Source organism: Trachurus trachurus (genome assembly GCF_905171665.1).
Source record: "Trachurus trachurus genome assembly, chromosome: 7".
Taxonomy (NCBI): Eukaryota; Metazoa; Chordata; class Actinopteri; order Carangiformes; family Carangidae; genus Trachurus; species Trachurus trachurus.
This window is the reverse complement of record NC_139901.1, coordinates 1,607,024-1,630,912: the sequence shown is the minus strand read 5'-3', so window position 1 is coordinate 1,630,912 and position 23,889 is coordinate 1,607,024. Positions and strand designations below refer to the sequence as shown.

General features: G+C 44.3%; 2 protein-coding genes across 2 annotated transcripts in view; one reads left to right on the top strand and one right to left on the bottom strand.

Annotated features, from left to right (window-relative positions):
• The window catches only part of bcap31 (B cell receptor associated protein 31), a 381,037-nt gene that overhangs the window by 326,211 nt on the left and 30,937 nt on the right, over positions 1-23,889 (top strand). The gene's annotated exons all lie outside the window — the stretch shown is intronic.
• ccdc120a (coiled-coil domain containing 120a) lies at positions 4,819-22,386 on the bottom strand. The gene is made up of 11 exons (XM_083975703.1): positions 22,230-22,386; positions 15,804-15,958; positions 14,431-14,545; positions 14,205-14,332; positions 11,673-11,786; positions 11,230-11,371; positions 10,762-10,818; positions 9,588-9,690; positions 7,809-8,611; positions 5,785-6,067; positions 4,819-4,985 (listed from the first exon to the last, which is right to left on the bottom strand). Exons 2-11 carry the CDS (start codon positions 15,849-15,851, stop codon positions 4,880-4,882), a joined length of 1,899 nt encoding a protein of 632 aa, XP_083831829.1. The 5' UTR covers positions 15,852-15,958; positions 22,230-22,386; the 3' UTR covers positions 4,819-4,879.

Here is a 23,889-nt window from a genome sequence, read left to right as displayed (position 1 = left end):
TTGTTTTAAAAAAATCTCCTAGATAAGCTTTTTTTTCCTCAAAAAAAAAAAGAGAGAAAAAGAATCTCAGAATCCTGATATTAAAGTCCGATTTCAGAGAAAAATGTCAGAATTCTGAGTCAGAACTAACTTTTTTTTCCAAAGTGGCCCTAATCCTCTTCTGTAACTAGATATTACTTTACTAATTCTTAGATTCATTGGGCTAATATCCCATGATTCAAAGGTACTCTAAATAATGTTTTTTTTTTTTTTACAGGCGGGGATGAAAAATTTACATTTTCTACTGTGTTCCAGATTCTGGATGTCACATTGGCCCCTTAAATGTTAAAACAGCTTGCCCTGGATTCACCATGGCAACCTTCCAATTACAGATGTGCTTCTGTAAAAACAGCTGCTGCTGTAACATCTGCATAGGTCTGGATCAGTTTTAATACATGACTCTGTGGGAATAAATTTTCAGTCAGTGAATAAGAATCACTATTAAAAACACATTAACAAACAATGCAAACCTGCATTAGACAACAACTCTGGGAAAACTTGATGTAAATACTGCACCTACAGCTTTTCAGTCATTTATTTACATGAAGATTTTTCATTGTCCAACGTGAAACATCGGAGAGATTCAAAGTGAAAAAGTACAAATGACTGAAGAATCGAAAAAGATAGAAAATGATTTTTACACAACCTTAGAAACAAACATCAACTGTGCAGAATGCACCTGAACGCATCACAGCTGAGACATCTGTGATGTCACACTGATTGACTGACTGTCAGCAGGGCTTGTCCCGGACCTGAGGGGGGACAGAACATCATCAGAATAGTGGTACAATAGAGCAACAGTGCTGGACAGTGTGAGGGCTGCAGGTCTGAGGACACAGAATTCTCCTCCTGTCAGTACATCTGTTACACCTGATAGACCTGTTAGACCTGACTCACCTGATACATAATAGATTCAGACCAAATTTGAATGTTCGACAAACAAATACATCAAATCAAGGTTAAATGAACTGATGATACTTAAGAATAAAACAGACAAAACCAAGAGTTACAGATCAACGATTAAACACTTTCTTAAATACTGATAAAATTGCACAGAGTTTGGTTGGCAGCTGATGGAGTTCTGCTGGGGACCGGTGGCCTCTATAATCCTGACTATAGCCCTGAATACTTGTACTGTGCTGAGTATCAGTGTTATACACTGGTTCTGCAGTATTTAGACTGGTTCATGACAGTCATGAATATTTACATTAATGTTTCTGTCTCGTCCTGATGTCTGTTCTGCTTTGGTATGGGACCGAAGTGAGAAGAGGTGCATGCTGGGACAGAAGCCATGATCACATGACAGCTGGTGTCAGGCCTCTAAACAAACCAGAGATGTTCAGTTATTCAAAAGTGTGGACAGAGCTGTCACTCAGTCAGAGTGACAGCTGCAGCATCCAATCCTGTGCTTGGGTTTCTGGAGGAGGGAGAGGTTTATATTTAGATCACTGATCTGCAGCTCTGTTGTGAGACAGACTGTGTGTCAGTATTATAATTCCATATGGTTTAATGAGCATTAATGGGGACAAGCTGCAGTGCAGACACTTAATGCACGGGTGTATCTGTTCTTCTGTCCTCCACTACCACATGTGTCAGTCACTAACCAGCAGTTTGAAGAATTTTAATGACCTGTCATATGACCGTGGCTTCGTTTGGGGGGGAACTAGAGGTCAGACTGTTTTGTTTGGAGCTGAGTGAACTGACTTTGAAAACTGATCTCAGAACAGAACTGAAGCTCAGAGTTTTTGGTTCAGAGAACAAACTGATCACAAACCAGCAACGAAACAACATGAAGCACATTCTCATGTTCAGCAGAGGAACGACACAGTTCTCAGCAGGTGTAAGCAGAGAGAACCAATAATTAAAGAGTAATAATCTATAATGCAGAGCCGACACCATCAGACCTCCATCAACACTTCAAATGGTTTTAAAAGCTGCATTTCATCATTTTATAAAACTGATCATATCACTGGAGCTCAGTACAAAAGAGGATCAATGACACAATCAATCACATAAGAATTAATCAATACTGACATCATTGTCTGATTGTCGCTGCAAATCTTTTTTTTTTTTCCTGAAACAGTTTAAACACAGAGATCCTCTTATTGCTCTCAGACTGGATCTGGATTCTGAAGTCCTGCAGAGGCTGAAGACCTGGACCTGCTCAGCTCTGACTGCAGTTCCTGTCTCAGTCAGGGGGAGGCAGCAGATTTGTTTTCATGTGTGACTGAGATGTTGAACAAAACAGGCAGAGTCCAGTGAGAACACTGAAACCGCTTTCAGCCCATCAGCATCAGGGGCCCTGCTTTAAGAAGATCACATGGTTGTGGTGGTTGTGGTGGTTGTTAGCAGCAGCTCTCTGCCTGGTCTGTTGCTGCTATGTTAGAAGTGTGTATCATGTGACCTGTGCCACTGTAGCCTTGTCAGCTTTACAGACACTTTGGAAATACAGAAGGTGAAACCTCATGATCCTTCACTTTGATCAGTAATTAGTTGATTATTAATCCAACTGTTGGTTCTCAGTCATCCAGGTTACGGTAGTCGTTAAGTGCTAAAATTGTAGGCAACTGGACTTCTTTTCAGTTCTTCGCCCCTCATCCAAAAGGGTTCATCAGTTCTAAAAAACTGATGTGGGAGTCCCAGGTAACCTTTGGTGGGGCTGACACCTTTTTTTTTTTTTCTTCTTTCCTTTCCTTTATTTGTTCGAGAGGGACAGTGTACATTAATGAACATTTTAAAAAGATAAAATGTAAATGCACCCAATTATAGCCAATAGGCTAATTTCCGTTGGCAGTCCCCCTGCCGGATGGAGCATGGCAATGAGACCTTAGAGTCATTAACATACCATTCATATGGGTTGTTGGGGTCACCTAGGCCATGGTGTGACTCATCAGTGAGTCACCGTCCCACACTGCCCTCATGTGAGTTGTTCAGATCACATGGGTCCAGGTGTGAATGAGGGTTAAACTGTCTGGCAAGGATTCTCAAGACTGGCTTAAAAGGTGTCACCCTCACCCAGGGCTAAATGCAGGGACTCCCATGTATGTCTTTAAAACTAGTTCAACATTTTCAAGAATGGAAAAGTTGCCTTCAAATTTAGCATTTCACAGACATAACTTGATGTCAGAACATAAATTCAGGCCAACATAACATGCTAACGGTAGCCTACAACAGGCTAATAGGCTAACACTCTGACAGGTTAAAGGGGACATATCATGGAAATATCACTTTCTGAAGGCTTAACATGTATTTAGGTGTTTGTCTTGCCTTCCGGCAATTTTCAGGCTCGGTTGAAATCCGTGTGGTTTTACGAGCTGTTCCCTCAGTTGTCCTGCAATGATGTAACTAGTTTTCTAATTTACATAATCCCACCCCTACCTGGTACCAGTAGAAGGGGCGGGGCAAGCAGTGGTTCATTTGCATTTAAAGGGGCAGGCACTGAAATCAGCCGTTCTGAACAGCTGTTTAGAGAGGATGAAAAGAGCTGTGATGTTTGATCCTTGGGGGATTTTGACCAAAGCATGTCACAGACATGTCTTTAAGACACCTGGGAACTATTTTACTTTGTGGAAAAGGGGCAGAACATGTCTCCTTTTACATACAGTCTGACAGGCTGAGAAGCTAATAGTCTGACTGGTTAAAATAACAGGCTAACAGTCTGACAAACCAACAGAATAACAGTCTGACAGGCTAACAGTCAATCACAACCCCTCAGTTTCTGTTGTGTTTGTTGAAATTTGTTGTTTACATGAACACCACTTATCACGTTATAATGTTTTACATCAGCCATCGTGTGCAGAGGACAGGGCCTCGTGCTCCTGTAGACACGTTTTGGAGCTACAAAGGGAAAGTGTGCATATTTTTGCCTTAACTTGTGATTTGAGCTTGGGACCTTTGGGTTTGGATCCTTCGGGTTCTGAGGCCCCTGATGCTGCCAAGGCTGCTGGGACTGGACCTATCTCAGCTGAAGTGGACTGCTGCTGTTCACTCTTTAATATGATTAGAGACACAACAGGAAGTTCAGCTGATCTCCTCCACCTGCATCAGCTGCTTCCCGTTTAGTGCAGAGACACCAAGTCCAGACAGTAAAAAGACCTGGAGAACTTCACCTGCTGGTTTCTGAAGGACTCACCTGAGGGATCAAGGTCACCTGATCTAATCAGTTTAACATATCAAAAGTTCATCTTTCAGATTTATAAACTGCTGGTTGACTGGACAGAGCTGGTGATATCTTCACACTTTGTCCTCAGAGAGAGTGCATCATCATCATCATCATCATCATCATCATCATCATCATCATCATCATCATCATCATCATCATCATCATCATCACTGTTATCAAAAGTCCTTATAAAACTCTGATGTCCTGATTGTCTTAGCAGAGTCTGAGAGACGAGGGTGCCGTCATAGAAAAAATAAAACAACACAACAGGAGTAAGCAACAAACAAGTCCTTAATACAAAGACCAGTTATATATCTCAGACGGTTTTAGTGTTTAATCCAGACAGTCATTCTGTTTGTTTTGTTTTTATTGAAAGACTCAACCTGGGCAATGACACCATCATCCTCTGTGACAGCATGGCCAGAGATGTTTCAGGTGAAGTCTGGGATGCTGAAGAGAAGCACCAAACATCAACACTGAGCTGAGGGTCCGGGAGAACAGGAGGAGGTTCTCCAGCAGACTGAGAACATCCACACGGACCATGGACCCTGACCACACACGGTGTGCGTTTGATTCGCTCAGCTGGACTGTGTGTGCAGATGACCGCAGGTTGTGGATCCCAGGGAGCCGACCCGGATCAGGTCTGTTTATGTGTCTGCCGGCGTGCTGCTGGCTCAGTCAGACCAGAGTTCCAGGAGACGGCTGGTCAACAGGCAGGTCTTTGAGTGGAACTTCCTGTTTCTGAGAAGGGAAGGGCTCGTGGTAGACGGAGCTGTCCAAAGACCTGACAGACAGAGAAAGAGCCAGTCAGGGACGGGACTCCTGTGCTGTTACAGCAGGAGATTGTTGTGATATTTACCCCAAAATCTTATATTGCTATAATGTTTGGGATATTGACATTTGCCTTAGACATATGATAAGCTCGTGACAATCAGATTAATAATGAAGCATGTAATCAACATTTCTATAATTGGCATAATTACTGTGTTTTGCTCTTACAGCCCAGAGAATGACATACACATGACAGGGGAAGTAGCAGTTACACACCGGGACTGAGTGTACTGGTTGTTTGATAAATAACTCGGATATCTGGTCTTGGTACCTAGTGTAACTGTGATAGTCAGCTGACGCAGGGGAAAGCTGACGAATGCGGAGGGTTGTATGTCTTGTCCTTTTCTCTTTCTCTTGTCCCTTGTTTAATAGGAGCTATCAACAGCTGATCAGCGCCAAGCATGAGATTGGGGTCAGACACGAGGTCATGGCGTATGGACTCCAGCCAATGAGGATGCACATTACATCAATTACATCATATCTTGTATTTGTGTAATCAGTAACTATAAAACCGGACAGGGACAGGAGACAGCATCAGACTTCGTGAACTGATGCTGCTGCGGCATGTTGGTCAGGGAAACTTAGTCTGGTCCGGAGCTCTGCACACAATCTCTTTTCCTAGTTGATTCTTTTATAAATACATTTTGGAAAATTCTGTAATTGAACGTCTCCTGCATACTTCATCAAACGAACACGTGAGTTCAAGGACTGGAACTCTTCAAAATGTGCACCTGAACAGGCGAGGTGCCTACCTGCCGTGGAGCGGACGTCCGTGGAATGTGGCTGAATGTGGCAGCATCTGTTTGTGATTTGGCGGACCGTAATGATGACTCGCCTCCGTCTGATAGGTTGACTGCTGGATGACGCCGTGAGTGGTCCGTCTGCGCTGCAGTGCTCCGCCCCCGCCCGCCTGCCCTTTCACCCCTCCGTTCACCTTAGCGGGTGCTGCTGTGGTGACCTCTGTGTTGGCCTTTCCATTGGTCTGGGTTTGGTTGGTGGAGCCAATGGTGTTCCTCAGATACCAGTCTCTAAGACCTGTTGAGCACCCATCGAGGATAAAAATAAGTTACATAAGAGCTGCTATCTGCTGGTGAGGTGGAGATGCACAGGTGAGTTTACCACTACCACTATCACACCTGAGGACTTATATATACTAACATATATATATATATATTATTTTATTATAATCTTTTTTTTTATTTCTATAGTGCAATACAGGGTGAGGACACACAATCAAATAATACAGGGGTACATAAGTGAACAAACAACAGCACAGTACATCATTTTCCTTTTAGTAAGGTCGCCCTTATTTTAAAATTTAATTTTAAGCCTTATTTTACCTGCTTATCCAGTTTCTGGATCATATTGGCTTTTATGTTTTGGTATTCGGTTTTTTATCTCTGTTTTATGTTGTATTGTATAATTCTGATCCAGTGTTTTAATATTAATCTGCCAATTCTATATTTCTTGTTATATTTTATCCCTTCGCCTCACTTGACTGTTGGGTGGCAGTCCACTCATACATACATGGTGCAATAAGACCCAGAGACTGTGGCAGTTACTAGGGGCAAGATGCAATAGTTCTTTTCTCCTGTACTGTGAATTTAGTTGTACTGTTTGTCTGTAAGTGTTCCCTGTTGAATGTGTATGTGTGTGGATGGTGTTTGGTTGAGTGATTGCTGTCTGTAGCAAAGCACGCCACTGACCGTCCAAGACAAATTTCCCTCCAGGGACGATAAAGTTTATTTAGATTTTTTGATTGATTTGACAAACAAGACACAAAAGTAGGCAAACAGAAAGAAAAGAAGAACAAAACAAAAAAAAGGTGGGCTTAGATTTTTTCTTTTGTGTGTGTGTGTGTGTATGTGTGTGATTAATTACTTTTGTGAAATATTTGGACCTGGAGAAAATACAGTAGTCAGCATTAACTAAGGAGAGAATGAGAGGAGAAGGGATGGATGAGAGAAAGAAAAAAGAGACATAAATAAGTAAAAATAAGTAGTAGTTCTGTCTGTATCCATAACTCTTTGACCTCCGGCTGGCCCCTGAAGACCAAGACCCCCAAGGTGGGAGCAGGGCGGGACTGGTGTGGTTTCATTTAGTCGTTATTTGGCTTTTATTTTCTTTTAAATTTGGGTTTGTTTTGTTTGTTTTAGTCTTTCTCTTTTCTTATTATTACCATTATATTATTGAATGGATACCACTTTTCTTTGTCCAAAAAGACGCACCAAAAAACATCCAAATACCTCCATACTGCTCGTCTGTAATGTCCCTCTTGTATTGAAGCCCCGACATGAGAAATTGTTCCGCCGTTCTCGCATGATTTGCACTGACACAGGAAGAGCAGTGAACTGAGACACTGGGAGCTTCCGCTACAAACAAGCTTAAAACATAGACTTATTTAATTTTTTTCGGAACAATTTCTCATGTCGGGGCTTCAATACAAGAGGGACATTACAGACGGGCAGTATGGAGGTATTTGGATGTTTTTTGGTGTGTCTTTTTGGACTAAGAAAGTTGGTATCCATTCACAACCATTATATGGACAAATACTGCTGCGCGGAGCCCCCTGTAACTCAGAGAAGGAACGGAGGACTCTGAAAATTCTCACAGCTCTTAGTTGACATGAGGGTGAGTAGATAATGAGTGAAATTTGAATTTTGGGTGAACTATCCCTTTAACAAAACTGCTCTGGCCCAGTCACAAGCAATCACCTGGACCAGGTGTATCAGCCAGTGAAGAGTTGACTCTGTTGTGTGATGTCACTAGTGCTTACCTTCTAGGGCAAGTGCCTTGTGAAGGCTCCTGGTGGCCTCCTCCAGCTGGGTGTCCTGGTTGGGGGGCAGCTGTGGGGGTCGGGGTGGCAGCAGGTGGGGGTGAGGGTCCGGCTGGATGGCGGTCTGAGGAGGATTATGGGTCTCGGACTGGCTCTGTTGCACCGGGAGGAAGGGGCCGCAGGATTTGGTGCGGGTCACTTTGACGCGGCGCTGGTCGCTATGGTGACTGTGGTAGGTGGGTGGGGCTCCGGCGGGCTGCTGGGAGGAGGAGGAGTAGCCGTTGTAGACCAGCTGGTTCTGCGACGTGATTGGCTGTCTGCTACCGGTCTGGGACTGCTGTCGCTGCAGCTGCTGCTGTTTCCCCCACACGTAGTCCAGCAGGACCTCGCTGTACCCCCGTCCTCCTCCTCTCCCACGCCCCGCCCCTCCCCCCACCGCTCCTCCCTCAGCCGCTCTGTTATTCGTCCTTGTCCGTCCGTCCGTCAGCGTCTCAGAGCTCCTGAACACCGCCGGAGCGTTGGTCCCTCTGGAGCCAGGTCCACCGTTTACCCACAGTCCTCCATGCTGCGTCCCTCCCTCTTCCTCTGGGGGGACTACGCGGTCCAGGTGGCCGTCGGAGCTGTTACTGCGGTGAGTTACGTTAACTTTGACCCCCCCCTCACCCAATGCTCCTGGTTCAGAGGGGCCGGAGGAGGAGGAAGAGTCCTGAGAGCGTGGGGGAGGATGGATGGGGATGGGCGGGGGGTGAGAGGGAGGCATCGGGAGGGGCTTGTGGGTCTGAATAGTCTCTGGATGGTCACTCCTAAAAAGAGGGAGAGGAGAAACTGTATCAGAGCTACAGGAACAATCACAATGAAGTTGGTGGTATTATGCTTTAACCTTCAAAGGTCCACATTAAAAGTAATGCTACAAGTCAAAAAGCTATTATGTATGCTATATGTATATATAAAAGAATAATTATAAGGCTACGAAAACCAAACAAATTTTATTTTATAGCGATTATACACTCATACAAATATATTCATGGGTAGTATATTCAGATTTTCTCAATAACAATTATTACACACTGGAGCTTTAAAGGGACAACGAGGAGTTTCTATTTGGTTATAAAAAAGTCTCATATTAATGTGGATGAATCTACGTTACCACTTGTTAATGGGCCCATTTTCGATAAATATATCGTTTTGTTTATTATTAGTGGTGGTGGAAATGCTGGTCGAGCCGATCAGCGTTTCTTTACTTTCGGTTTCGTGGCGAGTCATGAGAATAACGCCGCCGAATCACCGTTTATGGTCGGAACTACGACGGTATGTGATCGTCTTCCAACCTCTGACTTTAATCCTTGATGAATGAAAACATGAGTCTGTCTTGCGCCGGTCAAAGAATTTCACGGTGCGCGGAGGCTCATAAATGTAGTGTGAAAACACTTCGCTTTTCCAAAACTCCTCGTTGTCCCTTTAACCTTCAAAGGTCCACATTAAAAAAGTAATGCTACAAGTCAAAAAGCTATTATGTATGCTATATATGTATATATAAAAGAATAATTATAAGGCTACGAAAACCAAACAAATTTTATTTTATAGCGATTATACACTCATACAAATATATTCATGGGTAGTATATTCAGATTTTCTCAATAAACCTTGACAATTATTACACACTGGAGCTTTAAGCTAAGATGCTGAGTGTACAAGCTAAATGTAAAAGATATCACGTAAAAGGTAGAGGCTACATGCTACGAGTCAAAGCTAACAGGATCAATGTAGAGACAGTTGTACCTGTTGTGCAGTGAGTTCCTTCTGGGTTTGTTCTGGTAGAACACCTCAACTGGAGAACCAGTAGAGACCAGAGGATGGGGGCGGCACTGAAACACTCCATCATCTGAGAGAGAGAGAGATTTATTTTATCATCATCATTTCATATTAACAGTGTATATATATATTTCTTTTCATATATAACAACTTGCAACTGCCTAATGACACCCAATCTGTGTATAACCCAATGTATAAGAGAGAGTCAGCACTTCATCAGCACACACACACGCGCATAGGGTAAATAAATATTATTTTTATTTTATTTGTATATATTTGATTCTGTGAGTTGTGTTTGTACTATTTCACTGATTCTTGATGCTTTGGCAACATTGTTCTTGTGACATTCCTGCCAATAAAGCAAATTTGAATTTGAATTTGAATTTGAAAAAAATTGAGAGAGAGAGAGAGAGAGAGAGAGAGAGCAGGGTAGGATAGGGGTTGAACAAACAAATGCTCTATCTATACACAGATCTTACACTGACGTTCACTTTTATGCATTTGAAATATGAAAATGCTTTCAGTTTATAATGAAACCTTGTTGGGACTCATTTGAAATGTGTGTAAATCACTGTGTTGTCTTCAGTAGCAGAGAAGTGTTGCCATGATGATTTTAACGGCTTACTATTTACTGTACAGGATTCAGCTTCGAACTTAGGTTAAAGGGACCTTATCTGGACCTTATTTCTATCATAAAATACGATCATTTACTCATATAGTCAAAGCGCTATATAAATACAGACCATATACACACGCAGCTCTCGGCTGGATCTAATTTCTTCAGAACGACTTGTAATGACACCAAAGTTATCTGGGTGAGTAAATGATTTTATTTTATGCTAGAAATAAGGTCCAGATTGTAAAAAAAAACGGCAATTCCCCTTAAAGCAGTAAAATATAAGAGTTAGAGCATTAATATATAGTATACATTTTGTGAGAGAGGAGACCCTGCTGAATGCTGTTCAAAGAGTAGAACGTTTTCGAAGGGTTTGAATATGTCCTCCTTTGATTTACATAGTAAACAAAATAGCAGGAAAAACATATAAATAGTAGAGAAACGGGTTTAGGCTACAGCTGATCATTCCCAGAACAAGCTGAATGTTTTGATAGCTGTAACACTGTATGTGTCTGTGTGTGTTACCTTTGTCATGTCCTGTTGAGTCTGATGTTGAGCTGCTCTCTGACCTCACTGTATCATCTGAAAACACACACACACACACACACACAGAGTTTAGGAATAAAGGCAGGAAGAGGCAGGTTTCCTCATCTTCCTGACACAATGGCTTCTCATCGGCTGCCAACTGAGTGAGTGTGTGTGTGGTGTGTCATTATATAATATAAAGCCAAGCAGCAATGTCCCCACTGAGGCAGATAAACCTCGGAACTCGAAGGAGCTTTATATATATATATATATATATATATTTTTTTTTTTTTTACATTTAAATACCTAATCTCTCAGCCAATCAGGATCTAGGAGACCCAGACCCAGAACCCGGGGCCAGTTCCAGGAACTGAGCAGAGGAAACAGGCTGGTTAAAAAAAGACTCCACATCAGTTCCCAGGTTCATCAGCTCAGTGGGAACTGAACCAAAATGTGTGTGTGTTTTACCTGTGTGGCAGCCTCTGTGCACAGTCCTCTTGCCATGGTGTGTGTGTGTCTGAGTGTGTGTGTTGTGTTCAGAGTCGCTGTGCTTCCTCAGAGCTCCACTGAATAAAGTTTTCTTCGGCTTCGAACGCTGACAGTCTTCCTCCTATACACACAGATACAAACACACAAACCTGGAATTTAAACTGGACCCAGTCTCACTCAGACACATGGTCAAAGTCTGTACAACACATTATGGTCTGGTGTGGGCTCTGGTCCAACACGTGGATCCAGGAATTAATATGTCATCAGTTTGTCAGTGAATAAAGTTTGATATGTTTGTATGTGACTGTCCTTGTCCTGTGATCTGAATACAGACCATAATCCTTTATTTGAATATAGCACATGTGTGTAGGAACATAACACACGTGATTCAGAATCCTCAGTGTGAGAGACAAGCTGCTCACCTCTACTCTACACTTCCTGTTTCCTTGGCGGGGCGCCCCCCCTCTCCGCCGGACACAGGGGGGTTTCTCTCCCGCCTCCAGGGGGTAATCACTGGGAACTGCACCTGTCAGCTCCTGACCAATGAGAACACACAGGAAACTCACCCTCAAATATGTCACATTAAAGGGATAAGGCAACATTTTTTTTCGTGTCTTGCCTCACTCCCGAGTCCATGACCAGCAGATAGACACCATTCTTTCGACTGTGCGTGCAGTAACAAGGGAGATAGAGCCGTATCGCCCGTAATTAGCTTAGCTCAAACACTGGAAGTGTATAGGTAGTGTTAGCCTGCCTCCTACCCGAGCCGAAATCAGCAGTCAGAAGCTGATTTCATTTTAGCTCTAAACTCTGTAAATATATCACTTTATCAACATTTCAAACATTTTTAGGTGAGAAAGTAGCCGTTTAGATCAGCAGTGTGTCGTTTATTTGTCTAAATACCAGCTGTTTACAATTTTGTTCAGACGAATTCAGCGCTACTCAAGCTAGCTGTTGTGACCAACGCACTTCCGGTTACTTTCACAAAATAAAACACCCGTTGCTCTTTACATACAGAGGTGCTTTTACTTTGAAATAGGAAGCTAACCTACCCTCGATGTAGCTAGCTTGAATAGGGTTGCCACCCGTCCCTTAAAATACGGAATCGTTCCGTATTTTGAAATAAAATAGTGCGTCCCGTTTTGAATCAATACGGGACGGGCTTTGTCCCGTATTTCCGAGTTGTCATGAATGCAGCATCACTTCGCACGTGTTCTGTAAAGATCCAGCATTTGTCAGAACTACAACAAAGCAGAGATCTCTCTGTAGGACACTTTCTATCCATCGCTCTTTCACCGTTATTGGCGCTCTCTCTCTCACACACACACACACACAGAGCGAAGGGCGCATGCATGACATCAGTGCGCGGTAAAAGCGAACTCATACGGTCCGAACGCGGACCCCCCGCGCCCCCCTCCCTCGTCGGACAATCGGACCACCCGCCACAGTCTCCTTGCTTTATGTATCCATAGATGTAAACACGTCCTCGTGTTGTCTTTTGTTGTTGTTGTTTTTTTTTTAATCCACTGCTGCTCTCTGCACCCTGACGCAGCACAGCAGCAGATCGTAAGTAAGGGTGATGTCCTGCACCCCCGGCTTAAAAAAAAAATCCTAGAGGAAACAATGTTCTGCTCCATGACTATACTAAATAAATGTGCCTATTCAAAATCACTGTGCTAATATTTCAGTGTGCACTCATCTGTCTATTTTCCAGGTTAAAGCAAACTGATGTGGCACAGTTTTTCCCCTCCAAAAAAAATGATTATTTAGAGCATTGGTTCCCAACCTTGGGTCCGGGCCCCCCTCAGGGGGGCGTCAGAGATGTCAGGGGATCCACAGAGCTTTGTCTGTTCTGACGTTGTGAGGTTATCAAAATTAGATTTGTGCATATTGATATTTTAAAATTCCAATAACACATCCAATTGGATAATCAAAATCAATAGGAACAAAAACCTACATACAACCTACCTGCTTATAGGGACGTGATAACAATTATGACACAACAAAGGAAAATTGACATAAAGACAAAATAAGGATGGCACAAAATAGAATAAAAAGGCTTGTCTTTGAGGAAAAAAGGTTGGGAACCACTGATTTAGAGGAATGTAGCCTACACCAGAAAGAGTATCTGAAGAATTTAAATAAGAGAAGTGTTCAGAGGTGTTTTTTTTGTAAATGACTAATCGTCAACCAAAAATTAATCGTTAGATTAGTCAAAAAATAGGCATTAATATGTATGACTATTATATTTAAGTGGGATATTGCAACTTTATGCTTTGGATCAAACAAGTAGGCTAGCCCGTCCTGGCCTTAGCTACGTCAAGTGATAACCTCAATAAGGTGCACTGTACCTGCCCCCATTCCAGTTTAAAATATGTGTTAATACAAGAAATTGAACGTGTACAAAATACATAGGCCTACATGAAAAGTGTGGCGTTTTGACCCGTGTCACCCCCCCCCCCCCCCCCCCCCGGTCGAGTGTCCCTTATTTTCAAAACTCAAAGGTGGCAACCCTAAGCTTGAACCAAAATAAACCGTCTTTGCTTGAACCCTCCGTTTTGACCGATCTCGTCCCGTTAGCGGCATTTGACCGCTCAAGATGCCTTACCGGAGAGTTTTGTCAGCTCTGAGACGAAGATCGGCCCGCCGGTTTCCGTTTAGAGCTGTTGAAGAGTTTCTCTGATGACTTTAGGTGGAGGCAGGCTAACACTACCTATACACTTCCAGTGTTTGAGCTAAGCTAATTACGGGCGATACAGGCTCTATCTCCCTTGTTACTGCACGCACAGTCGAAAGGATGGTGTCTATCTGCTGGTCATGGACTCGGGAGCGAGGCAAGACATGTAAAAAAAAAAAAATGTTGGCGTATCCCTTTAACTTAAATCGTGCTTTATGATTAGCTTTGATTGGACAGTCCCCCTCTGAGGGAGGAGCTTAACCTTGACATCACTCACCGCCTCCTGCAGACAGATACGTCTGAGTTCGGCCAGTCGCGTGCTCAGCAGTGCCTGCAGGCTCCGCCTCCTCTCCTGCAGATCTGCCATTCGTTCCCTCTGCTTCCTGTCCGGACAGGTGAGAGGGTCTGCGTGCACACACACACACACACACACACTGTAGGTGATGACCACCACAACCCCCAGGTCAGCCTCTGTGACATACAATCCTGTTGTTTGTTCTCACCAGGTGCTAAGATAAATTGAGCCTTGACCTCCATGGCAGGTGTTTCCCATGTGACCCCTCCTCCTCCCTCCTCGCTGCTGGACTCCTGTTCTCCACCCCACACACTCTCACTCACCTAAACAAGAAGGAAAAACATCAATCAATCAAACCATTTACAGTGGCAAGAAAAAGTATGTGAACCCTTTGGAATTTCTTAGTTTTCTGCATTAATTGGCCATTTATTTGAATTTGAATATTGAATTTATTAAAGGATAGCCCCTTGAGATGTAGCATCTCATTTTCAAGGGGGTCCCTGTTTTCAAGGGGGTCCCAAGGGGGTCCCTTTAAAAACCCACATTGTGCTTAACTTCATACCACACAAATAATTATATATTTTATGTCTTTATTGAACATAATTAAAGCAGAAGTAAGCGATCCGGTCGTTTCGGCTAACTTCCTGTCAGCCGATGGAGTTATCAGTCCCCGCCCTCGTCCCTACGTCACCACATTCACGCGCATCCTTTGGCTGCACACACAGAGAGGACCGCCCCTTTATGCCGTTCTCTCTCCTCATTGGATAAAGGTTGTAGGATACAAGGAAAGTTTTCTCCTCGGCTCAGAGCAGAGCAGAGTGACTGACAGACCCGTGTTTCAGACCAAACACTCTATGTAAGTGATTGCTGTCGAAAGATAGAACTATATATTAACACAAATATTCTGCTTACTTCTGCTTTAAACATTCACAGTGCAGGTGGAAAAAGTAAGTGAACCCTTGGATTTAATAAGTGGTTGCAGCTCCTTTGGCAGCAACAACCTCAACCAAACGTTTCCTGTAGCTGCAGATCACAACTGATCAACACTCAGGATGAATCCTGGACCACTGGTCCTGACAGAACTGCTTCAGCTCAGCCATGTTATTATGGGATGTCTGGTGTGAATGGCTCTCTGGAGGTCATTCCATAGCATCCCTATTGGATTCAGGTCTGGCTCTGACTGGGCCACTCCCAAAGCTGGATTTTCTTTTTTTTGAAGCTACTCTAGATGATCTAGATAGTAGAATTACTTCAATGTTTAATTTTACTTAAAAATGTAATCTTAGTTTCATCAGTCCACAAAACATTTACCCGTTGTGGAGTGGCAAACTTCAGGCCTGAAGGAAAGCAATTAATGCAGAAAACTAGGACATTCCAAAGGGTTCACATACTTTTTCTTGCCACTGTAAATCAGTCACATTTCCTATCAATCACCTTTCATACACACCATGATCATCTAATAATGATCAGACACTGTAGCTTTAACAAATACATTCGGTTAAATGGTTTTGCAGAATTATTTATGCAAAGTGATGATAGAAAGGAATTGGATGTCTGGACCAATCAGCAGCTGTTCCTCACCTTGTATGTGGGTTCATAAGAGCTCCAGTAGTTCACTCCTGTGGCCATCAACAGCCTCTACACCGACACAGGACTGCTGGCTGTTAGCTGGTGGCGCTGGCGCAGTTCCACAGCTGCCCTCTAGAGGGAGTTAAACTGACCTGAGAGCTGCAGACCTGAGAGAACAAATACAGGGAGAGCAGCAGTGAGACCTCTTGCCATTACAGTCAGATCATCTTGTGATTACTGATGCATCATCTTCATCTATGTGAGCGTGTGTGTGCGTATGTGTGCACGTGTGTAGTATGGAGGGTGGGAGGGAGGGGCTTTATTTGTAATTGTTTTTTCTATGTTTCTCCTTTCTCTTTTTCTTTTTTTCTGTGTGTAAAGCACTTTGTGTTACATGGCTATGTAGGAAAAGTGCTCTATAAATAAAGTTTTGATTGATTGATCTTTGCTGAGGCATCATCTTCCCCATTACTGTCAAATCATCTTCATCGCTTCAGCCAGACCTTCATCACTCCCCTGCTTGAAATAAGGTAGACTCAGATTCATGGATTCAGAGGGAGAATGTAGAAAGAACAGCAAGTACTGACACGCCTAAGCGCGCACGCACACACACACACACACACACACACACACACACACACACACACACACACACACACACACACACACACACACACACACACACACACACACACACACACACACACACACACACACACACACACACACACACACACACCTTGGTTAACAGTATGTAGACTAAACAGATGTTATCTCCAGCCCATAGACTGTAAATAAAGATGGACAGCCTCTATGAGGTAACCCACAGGTTTCTGAAGTGTGCACTATCACCATCTTTACTGTCTGACCTCGCAGCCTAACTCCAGGATGCAAAATGGGCAAAGAGGTGAGACGTGTGTGTGGAGCGAAAATCTTGGAGCGTGCTGGTTTGTTGCAAGTGTCTGCCACTCAAAAAGATCTGCCCTCATTTTACATCACTTCAAGACTTCAAGCCTCAGTAAAATGTAAACACATAATTTGAGTTCACTTGTTATGAAGGAGGACCGAGACCAAAACAGTTTTTGTAGCAGCTGGTTTTCTGCTCTGCAGACACGGTCACTCACTCAGTTCTTTTGTAAAAGTCTATATTTTGTTTTTTAGGAAGATTCTACAGATTTAAAGGTGACATGGAAATATCACTTTTTGAAGGCTCTTTTTAGGTGTTTGCCTTCCGGCCCCCAAAATGTTAGCCTCGTAAACCAGCCTCTCGCGGAAATGCATTTCATTTCATTTCATTCCGAGGGAGAGTCTGGCCTCATCCCCGCTGAAACGTTTGGCCTGAAACCCTCAGAAGGCCGAGCCAATCAGCGTCGCCGCTGTGACTGACACAGCACGTTGGCCAATCAGGGACCGATTGGTGCAAAGCCCCGTCACTACACCAACTTGCTGATTGGCTGAATGGGGTTGTCTGTCAACGCTACTACTCTCGCCCACCCCAAACGCTTACAGGCGGAATGAGGCCTGACTCTCTGAGAAATGAAATGAAATGCATTTCCACGAGAGGCTGGTTTACGAGGCGACCAAAATGTGAGAATTGACAAAAAAAAAAAGTAAGATCCAGGCTGCCTAGGTTGAAATCCACGTGGTTGATTGATTTTTTTGGTCTAAAATCAAAAGAAAACAAAAATGATTGTGTATTTGAAAATGTGTGTGTGTCATATCAACTCTGCTGGATCAGCAGCACAACTACAACAACACAACACAACATGCAGCAGCAGAAAGCTGCTGACCGCCCCTGGATCCAGAGCCTCATGTCCTGTGACTGCAGGACTCCTCTGGATGTCCCTGAGAACAGGAAGTGGAGCCGACAGGAAACAGGAAGAAGGAAATGAGTGATGAAGAAAAAGGAAACGAGTGAGAGAGTGAAACTATAGGAGGAATCAGGTTCAGGTCCAGTTTCACACAGAGTCTGAAAACCTCAACCACTTACTCATTGAAGAATTAATCCCACAAATCCAGTTCTCCAAACCCAGAACAGAGACCACTAGTCCAGTTTTCCAGACCTGAGACCATGAGTCCAGTGACAGAAAACCATCCACACACAAACTGTGTCCTGGTTTCATCAGAACCAGCCCCTGCAGGTCAGACTGAGACATAAGGAAAATATTCACAACAACAAAACACTCAGCGCTGGAGAGCAAAGAGTTAAAGTTCAACTCTGCAAGACGACAAAACAAACAATGGACTGGAGCTAATTATAAAGAGAGCAGAGGCGCGCACACACACACACACACACACACACACACACACACACACACACACACACACACACACACACACACACACACACACACACACACACACACACACACACACACACACACACACACACAGGCTGATGGCTTAGTGAGATCATCATGTGATGATGAACAAACTGTGGTCACACATCTGTGTGTGCATGTGTGTGTCTGATAAAACAGCAGCTGTGTGTCAGGTGGTCTACTGACCACAGGGTTGGTCCCCTGATGTCCCCTGATGTCCCCTGATGACTGGTTCAGCCATAGTGAGGAACTGCTCTGCGTCTCAGTCCTGTGGGCCGGAACAGATTCTCATCTCATCATGATGATGAAGTCAAGCTGGTCTCGAACCCTGTGCAGAGACCCTGGTCTGGGAAAAGGTGTTGGCCACACCTGACCAGTCTGACATAGACCATCACCAGTCTGACATAGACCATCACCAGTCTGACATAGACCATCACCAGTCTGATGGACCATCACCAGTCTGATGGACCATCACCAGTCTGACATAGACCATCACCAGTCTGATGGACCATCACCAGTCTGACATAGACCATCACCAGTCTGATGGACCATCACCAGTCTGATGGACCATCACCAGTCTGACATAGACCATCACCAGTCTGATGGACCATCACCAGTCTGACATAGACCATCACCAGTCTGATGGACCATGACCAGTCTGACATAGACCATCACCAGTCTGACAGACCACCACCAGTCTGATGGACCATCACCAGTCTGACATAGACCATCACCAGTCTGATGGACCATCGACAGTCTGACATAGACCATCACCAGTCTGACATAGACCATCACCAGTCTGACAGACCATCACCAGTCTGACATAGACCATCACCAGTCTGATGGACCATCACCAGTCTGACAGACCATCACCAGTCTGACATAGACCATCACCAGTCTGATGGACCATCACCAGTCTGACAGACCATCACCAGTCTGACATAGACCATCACCAGTCTGATGGACCATCACCAGTCTGACATAGACCATCACCAGTCTGATGGACCATCACCAGTCTGACATAGACCATCACCAGTCTGATGGACCATCACCAGTCTGACATAGACCATCACCAGTCTGATGGACCATCACCAGTCTGACATAGACCATCACCAGTCTGACAGACCATCACCAGTCTGATGGACCATCACCAGTCTGACATAGACCATCACCAGTCTGATGGACCATCACCAGTCTGATGGACCATCACCAGTCTGACATAGACCATCACCAGTCTGATGGACCATCACCAGTCTGACAGACCATCACCAGTCTGACATAGACCATCACCAGTCTGACATAGACCATCACCAGTCTGATGGACCATCACCAGTCTGACATAGACCATCACCAGTCTGACAGACCACCACCAGTCTGATGGACCATCACCAGTCTGACATAGACCATCACCAGTCTGATGGACCATCACCAGTCTGACGGACCATCACCAGTCTGACATAGACCATCACCAGTCTGATGGACCATGACCAGTCTGACATAGACCATCACCAGTCTGACATAGACCACCACCAGTCTGATGGACCATCACCAGTCTGACATAGACCATCACCAGTCTGATGGACCATCGACAGTCTGACATAGACCATCACCAGTCTGACATAGACCATCACCAGTCTGATGGACCATCACCAGTCTGACATAGACCATCACCAGTCTGATGGACCACCACCAGTCTGATGGACCATCACCAGTCTGACATAGACCATCACCAGTCTGACAGACCACCACCAGTCTGATGGACCATCACCAGTCTGACATAGACCATCACCAGTCTGATGGACCATCACCAGTCTGACAGACCATCACCAGTCTGACATAGACCACCACCAGTCTGATGGACCATCACCAGTCTGACATAGACCATCACCAGTCTGATGGACCATCACCAGTCTGACATAGACCATCACCAGTCTGACAGACCACCACCAGTCTGATGGACCATCACCAGTCTGACATAGACCATCACCAGTCTGATGGACCATCACCAGTCTGACAGACCATCACCAGTCTGACATAGACCACCACCAGTCTGATGGACCATCGACAGTCTGACATAGACCATCACCAGTCTGACATAGACCATCACCAGTCTGATGGACCATCGACAGTCTGACATAGACCATCACCAGTCTGACAGACCATCACCAGTCTGACATAGACCATCACCAGTCTGATGGACCATCACCAGTCTGACATAGACCATCACCAGTCTGACATAGACCATCACCAGTCTGATGGACCATCACCAGTCTGACATAGACCATCACCAGTCTGATGGACCATCACCAGTCTGATGGACCATCACCAGTCTGACATAGACCATCACCAGTCTGACATAGACCATCACCAGTCTGATGGACCATCACCAGTCTGACATAGACCATCACCAGTCTGATGGACCATCACCAGTCTGACAGACCATCACTAGTCTGACATAGACCATCACCAGTCTGACATAGACCATCACCAGTCTGATGGACCATCACCAGTCTGACGGACCATCACCAGTCTGACATAGACCATCACCAGTCTGACATAGACCATCACCAGTCTGATGGACCATCACCAGTCTGACATAGACCATCACCAGTCTGACGGACCATCACCAGTCTGACATAGACCATCACCAGTCTGACATAGACCATCACCAGTCTGACATAGACCATCACCAGTCTGACATAGACCATCACCAGTCTGATGGACCATCACCAGTCTGACATAGACCATCACCCGTCTGACATAGACCATCACCAGTCTGACAGAGACCATCACCAGTCTGACATAGACCATCACCAGTCTGATGGACCATCACCAGTCTGACATAGACCATCACCGGTCTGATGGACCATCACCAGTCTGACATAGACCATCACCAGTCTGATGGACCATCACCAGTCTGATGGACCATCACCAGTCTGACAGACCATCACCAGTCTGACATAGACCATCACCAGTCTGACTGCAGTCAAACACACTTGAGATGTTCATTACTCATTCTGTAATTTGCATTATAGAAAACACACAGACACATGGACACACACACACATTGATTAAAAGCTGCAGCTGCAGACAAAGAGATGCAAATACAGAATCTAAATATTCAGCTCAGTTGAGTGTGTGTGTGTTTGTGTGTGTGTGTGTGTGTGCGTGTGTGTGTGTGTGTGTGTGTGTGTCCTCTCTCTGCCCTCAAACCAAAGCATGGATGCAGAAGCTCACCAGGGTCTGTACACAACAACACACCGCACTTTGTGTCTATGTGTGTGTGTGTGTGTGTGTGTGTGTGTGTGTGTGTGTGTGTGTGTGTGTGTGTGTGTGTGTGTGTGTGTGTGTGTGTGTGTATGTGTGTTAGAATGAGATGTGGGGTGGGGGGTGAGAGGGGAACCTATGACACAGGTGTGTGCATGGTTGTGTCATGTTTTGCAAGCTTATGTGACATGTTTACACACAGTTGCTGAGCACACTGCAACATTGTAACAGATTTTAACTCAGTGTAACACTCTGCAGTAACACAGTGCCACACTGTTACACTCTGTAACTAACAATGTAACACTGTGACTCACCATATCACACTGTAACAGACTCCATGTTAAACTGTAACGCACTGTAACTCTCTGTACACTTACACACAGTAGCACTGTAACACACATTGTAACACGCTGTAACACACTCTGTAGCACTGTAACACACTGTAACACAATGTAACACACTGTAGCACTGTACCATGTATTGTAACACGCTGTAACACACACTGTAGCACTGCAACACATATTGTAACTCATTTTAGCACTCTGAACCACAGTGTAACACTGTGTAACATTAAACCACACTGAAACACTGTAACATTATGTAACACACATGATGACACTGGAACAATGCAACACTATATTTACCACATAGGCTAGTTAACAGTCAGTCATTGGGTTTATATAACATTAATCATCTATTATTTCCTGATTATCTCTGAGGATTCTGCTCATGAACCATTAACCACATGTAAAATCAAGCACACAGTCCAACACACAACCAGTGACAACACAACAGGGAAAACACAACTGCGCTGGAGGTCTGTGTCCCTCATTTTACTGTGTTTAAATACCTGCAGAGTCCAAACCATCGTGTCTGCAGAGGAGCTTCAGACCCGGGTTAAATCCGGGTTAAACCTGGGTTAAATCCAGAATAAAAGAGGGTTCACTCACTCGCTAAAGTCTAGATTCAACAGTTAAAACTTTTCCTCCGGCTCAGCTGGACGCGGGTTGGTCTGCGCTGGGAGACTCAAATAGTCAATGCTGAGGCTGCAGACTCACACCAGCTACTTCCGTTCTGCCCTTTCAAAATAAACCTGCATTACCAAAATAAAAGCCCATTGCCCATTTTTTTTTCTAACTATTTTATTTTATGCAAAAATCTAAACAAACATGTGATGGACACTAAAGTCTAACGTCTGACCCACTGATCAAACAATATTACACAACAATATTATTGTAAAAAAATATATATATATTGTTACGTGGATCATTTTAATGACACAGAATAACAGTTATTTCATTTATGTATAGACTATATATAAAAAGGTGGAGTCACCACAGAAACGTTATTTTTGTGTTTTTACTCTGACATGTTCAATAAAGAAAGAAATGAAACGAAAATGATTTTTTAACATTCAGGATTCATCAGTCAGGCAGGATGAGGGATTTTACTTTGAAAAACTTCAGATCCAGTTCAACTGCAGCACCCTGACGAAGACACACACATGCACGCACACACACGCACGCACGCACGCACGCACGCACGCACGCACACACACACACACACACACACACACACACACACACACACACACACACACACACACACACACACACACCTCCATATTAGCAGAACAATAGGCCCCCACCGTCACCAACCATTCACATTCAAACTCCTTCTGTATTCTTCTGTTTTCACATTCAGCACCTCAGAGATCAGTCAGCTGCTAGAAGGTCTTAAGTCTCAGTGAGGACGATCAGATACAGAGGCAGTGCAACAACAAGCAGAGGTTACAGTAACATGTGTCTGAGAGGGGAGCCAACACACTGTTCACAGATCAGATCATCACTCAGTGCTCTGAATAAAGACTGCAGTGATTATTTATTTATGTTCTTTTCCCCTGTTTCTTTTTTCCTCCAATTGTCAGAGATAGAACACATGTAATGCTACTTGCTACACTTGATTACTGATAATGTTTGTCAATAATGTCAGACACAGAAAACACACAGAGAGGATTTCACTGTACAAAGTGTGTCTGATAGAGACAAACATCTGGAGGCAGAACGGCCTCAGACTCAGTCAAATGAGTCATGATTCCAAGTCAGCAGCAGCCAACCAGAGCAGGCTTTTAATTCAGGACGAGAGAGTAGTCATTAAACAGAGAGAGAGAGCAGCTCTGTGACCGCTATGAACTCTGGGATCAGTCAGAGGTCTGCATGGTGGGACAACGCCTTGCTCAAGGGCAGTGTGTGTGTGTGTGTGTGTGTGTGCGAGCAGACATGTCAATTGTGGTGAAGCTGAAATCCAAGGGCTCTTGAGGATTTGCTGCCCCCTGCTGGAATAACTGGACCTGATGAGTATGATCTAGGACTAGACTGTACAACCAGTGGAATAAATCAGTGTTGGAGCTCTGTGTCCCTCAGTTTACTCACTGAACTAAAATCTAGATACAACAGTGAAAAGTTTTTTTCCCAGCAGCCTGGGGCCTGGGTTATTGGATCTGTCCGACC

Bases quoted from the DNA above. Each gene is read 5' to 3' on its own strand.
- ccdc120a (XM_083975703.1), bottom strand. From the start codon at position 15,851: ATGGCCACAGGAGTGAACTACTGGAGCTCTTATGAACCCACATACAAG. The intron at 14,546-15,803 runs GTGAGGAACAGC...CTTCTTGTTTAG, and splicing joins CTTATGAACCCACATACAAG to GTGAGTGAGAGTGTGTGGGG. The intron at 9,691-10,761 runs GTAACACACACA...TCTCTCTCTCAG, and splicing joins CTCAACAGGACATGACAAAG to ATGATGGAGTGTTTCAGTGC.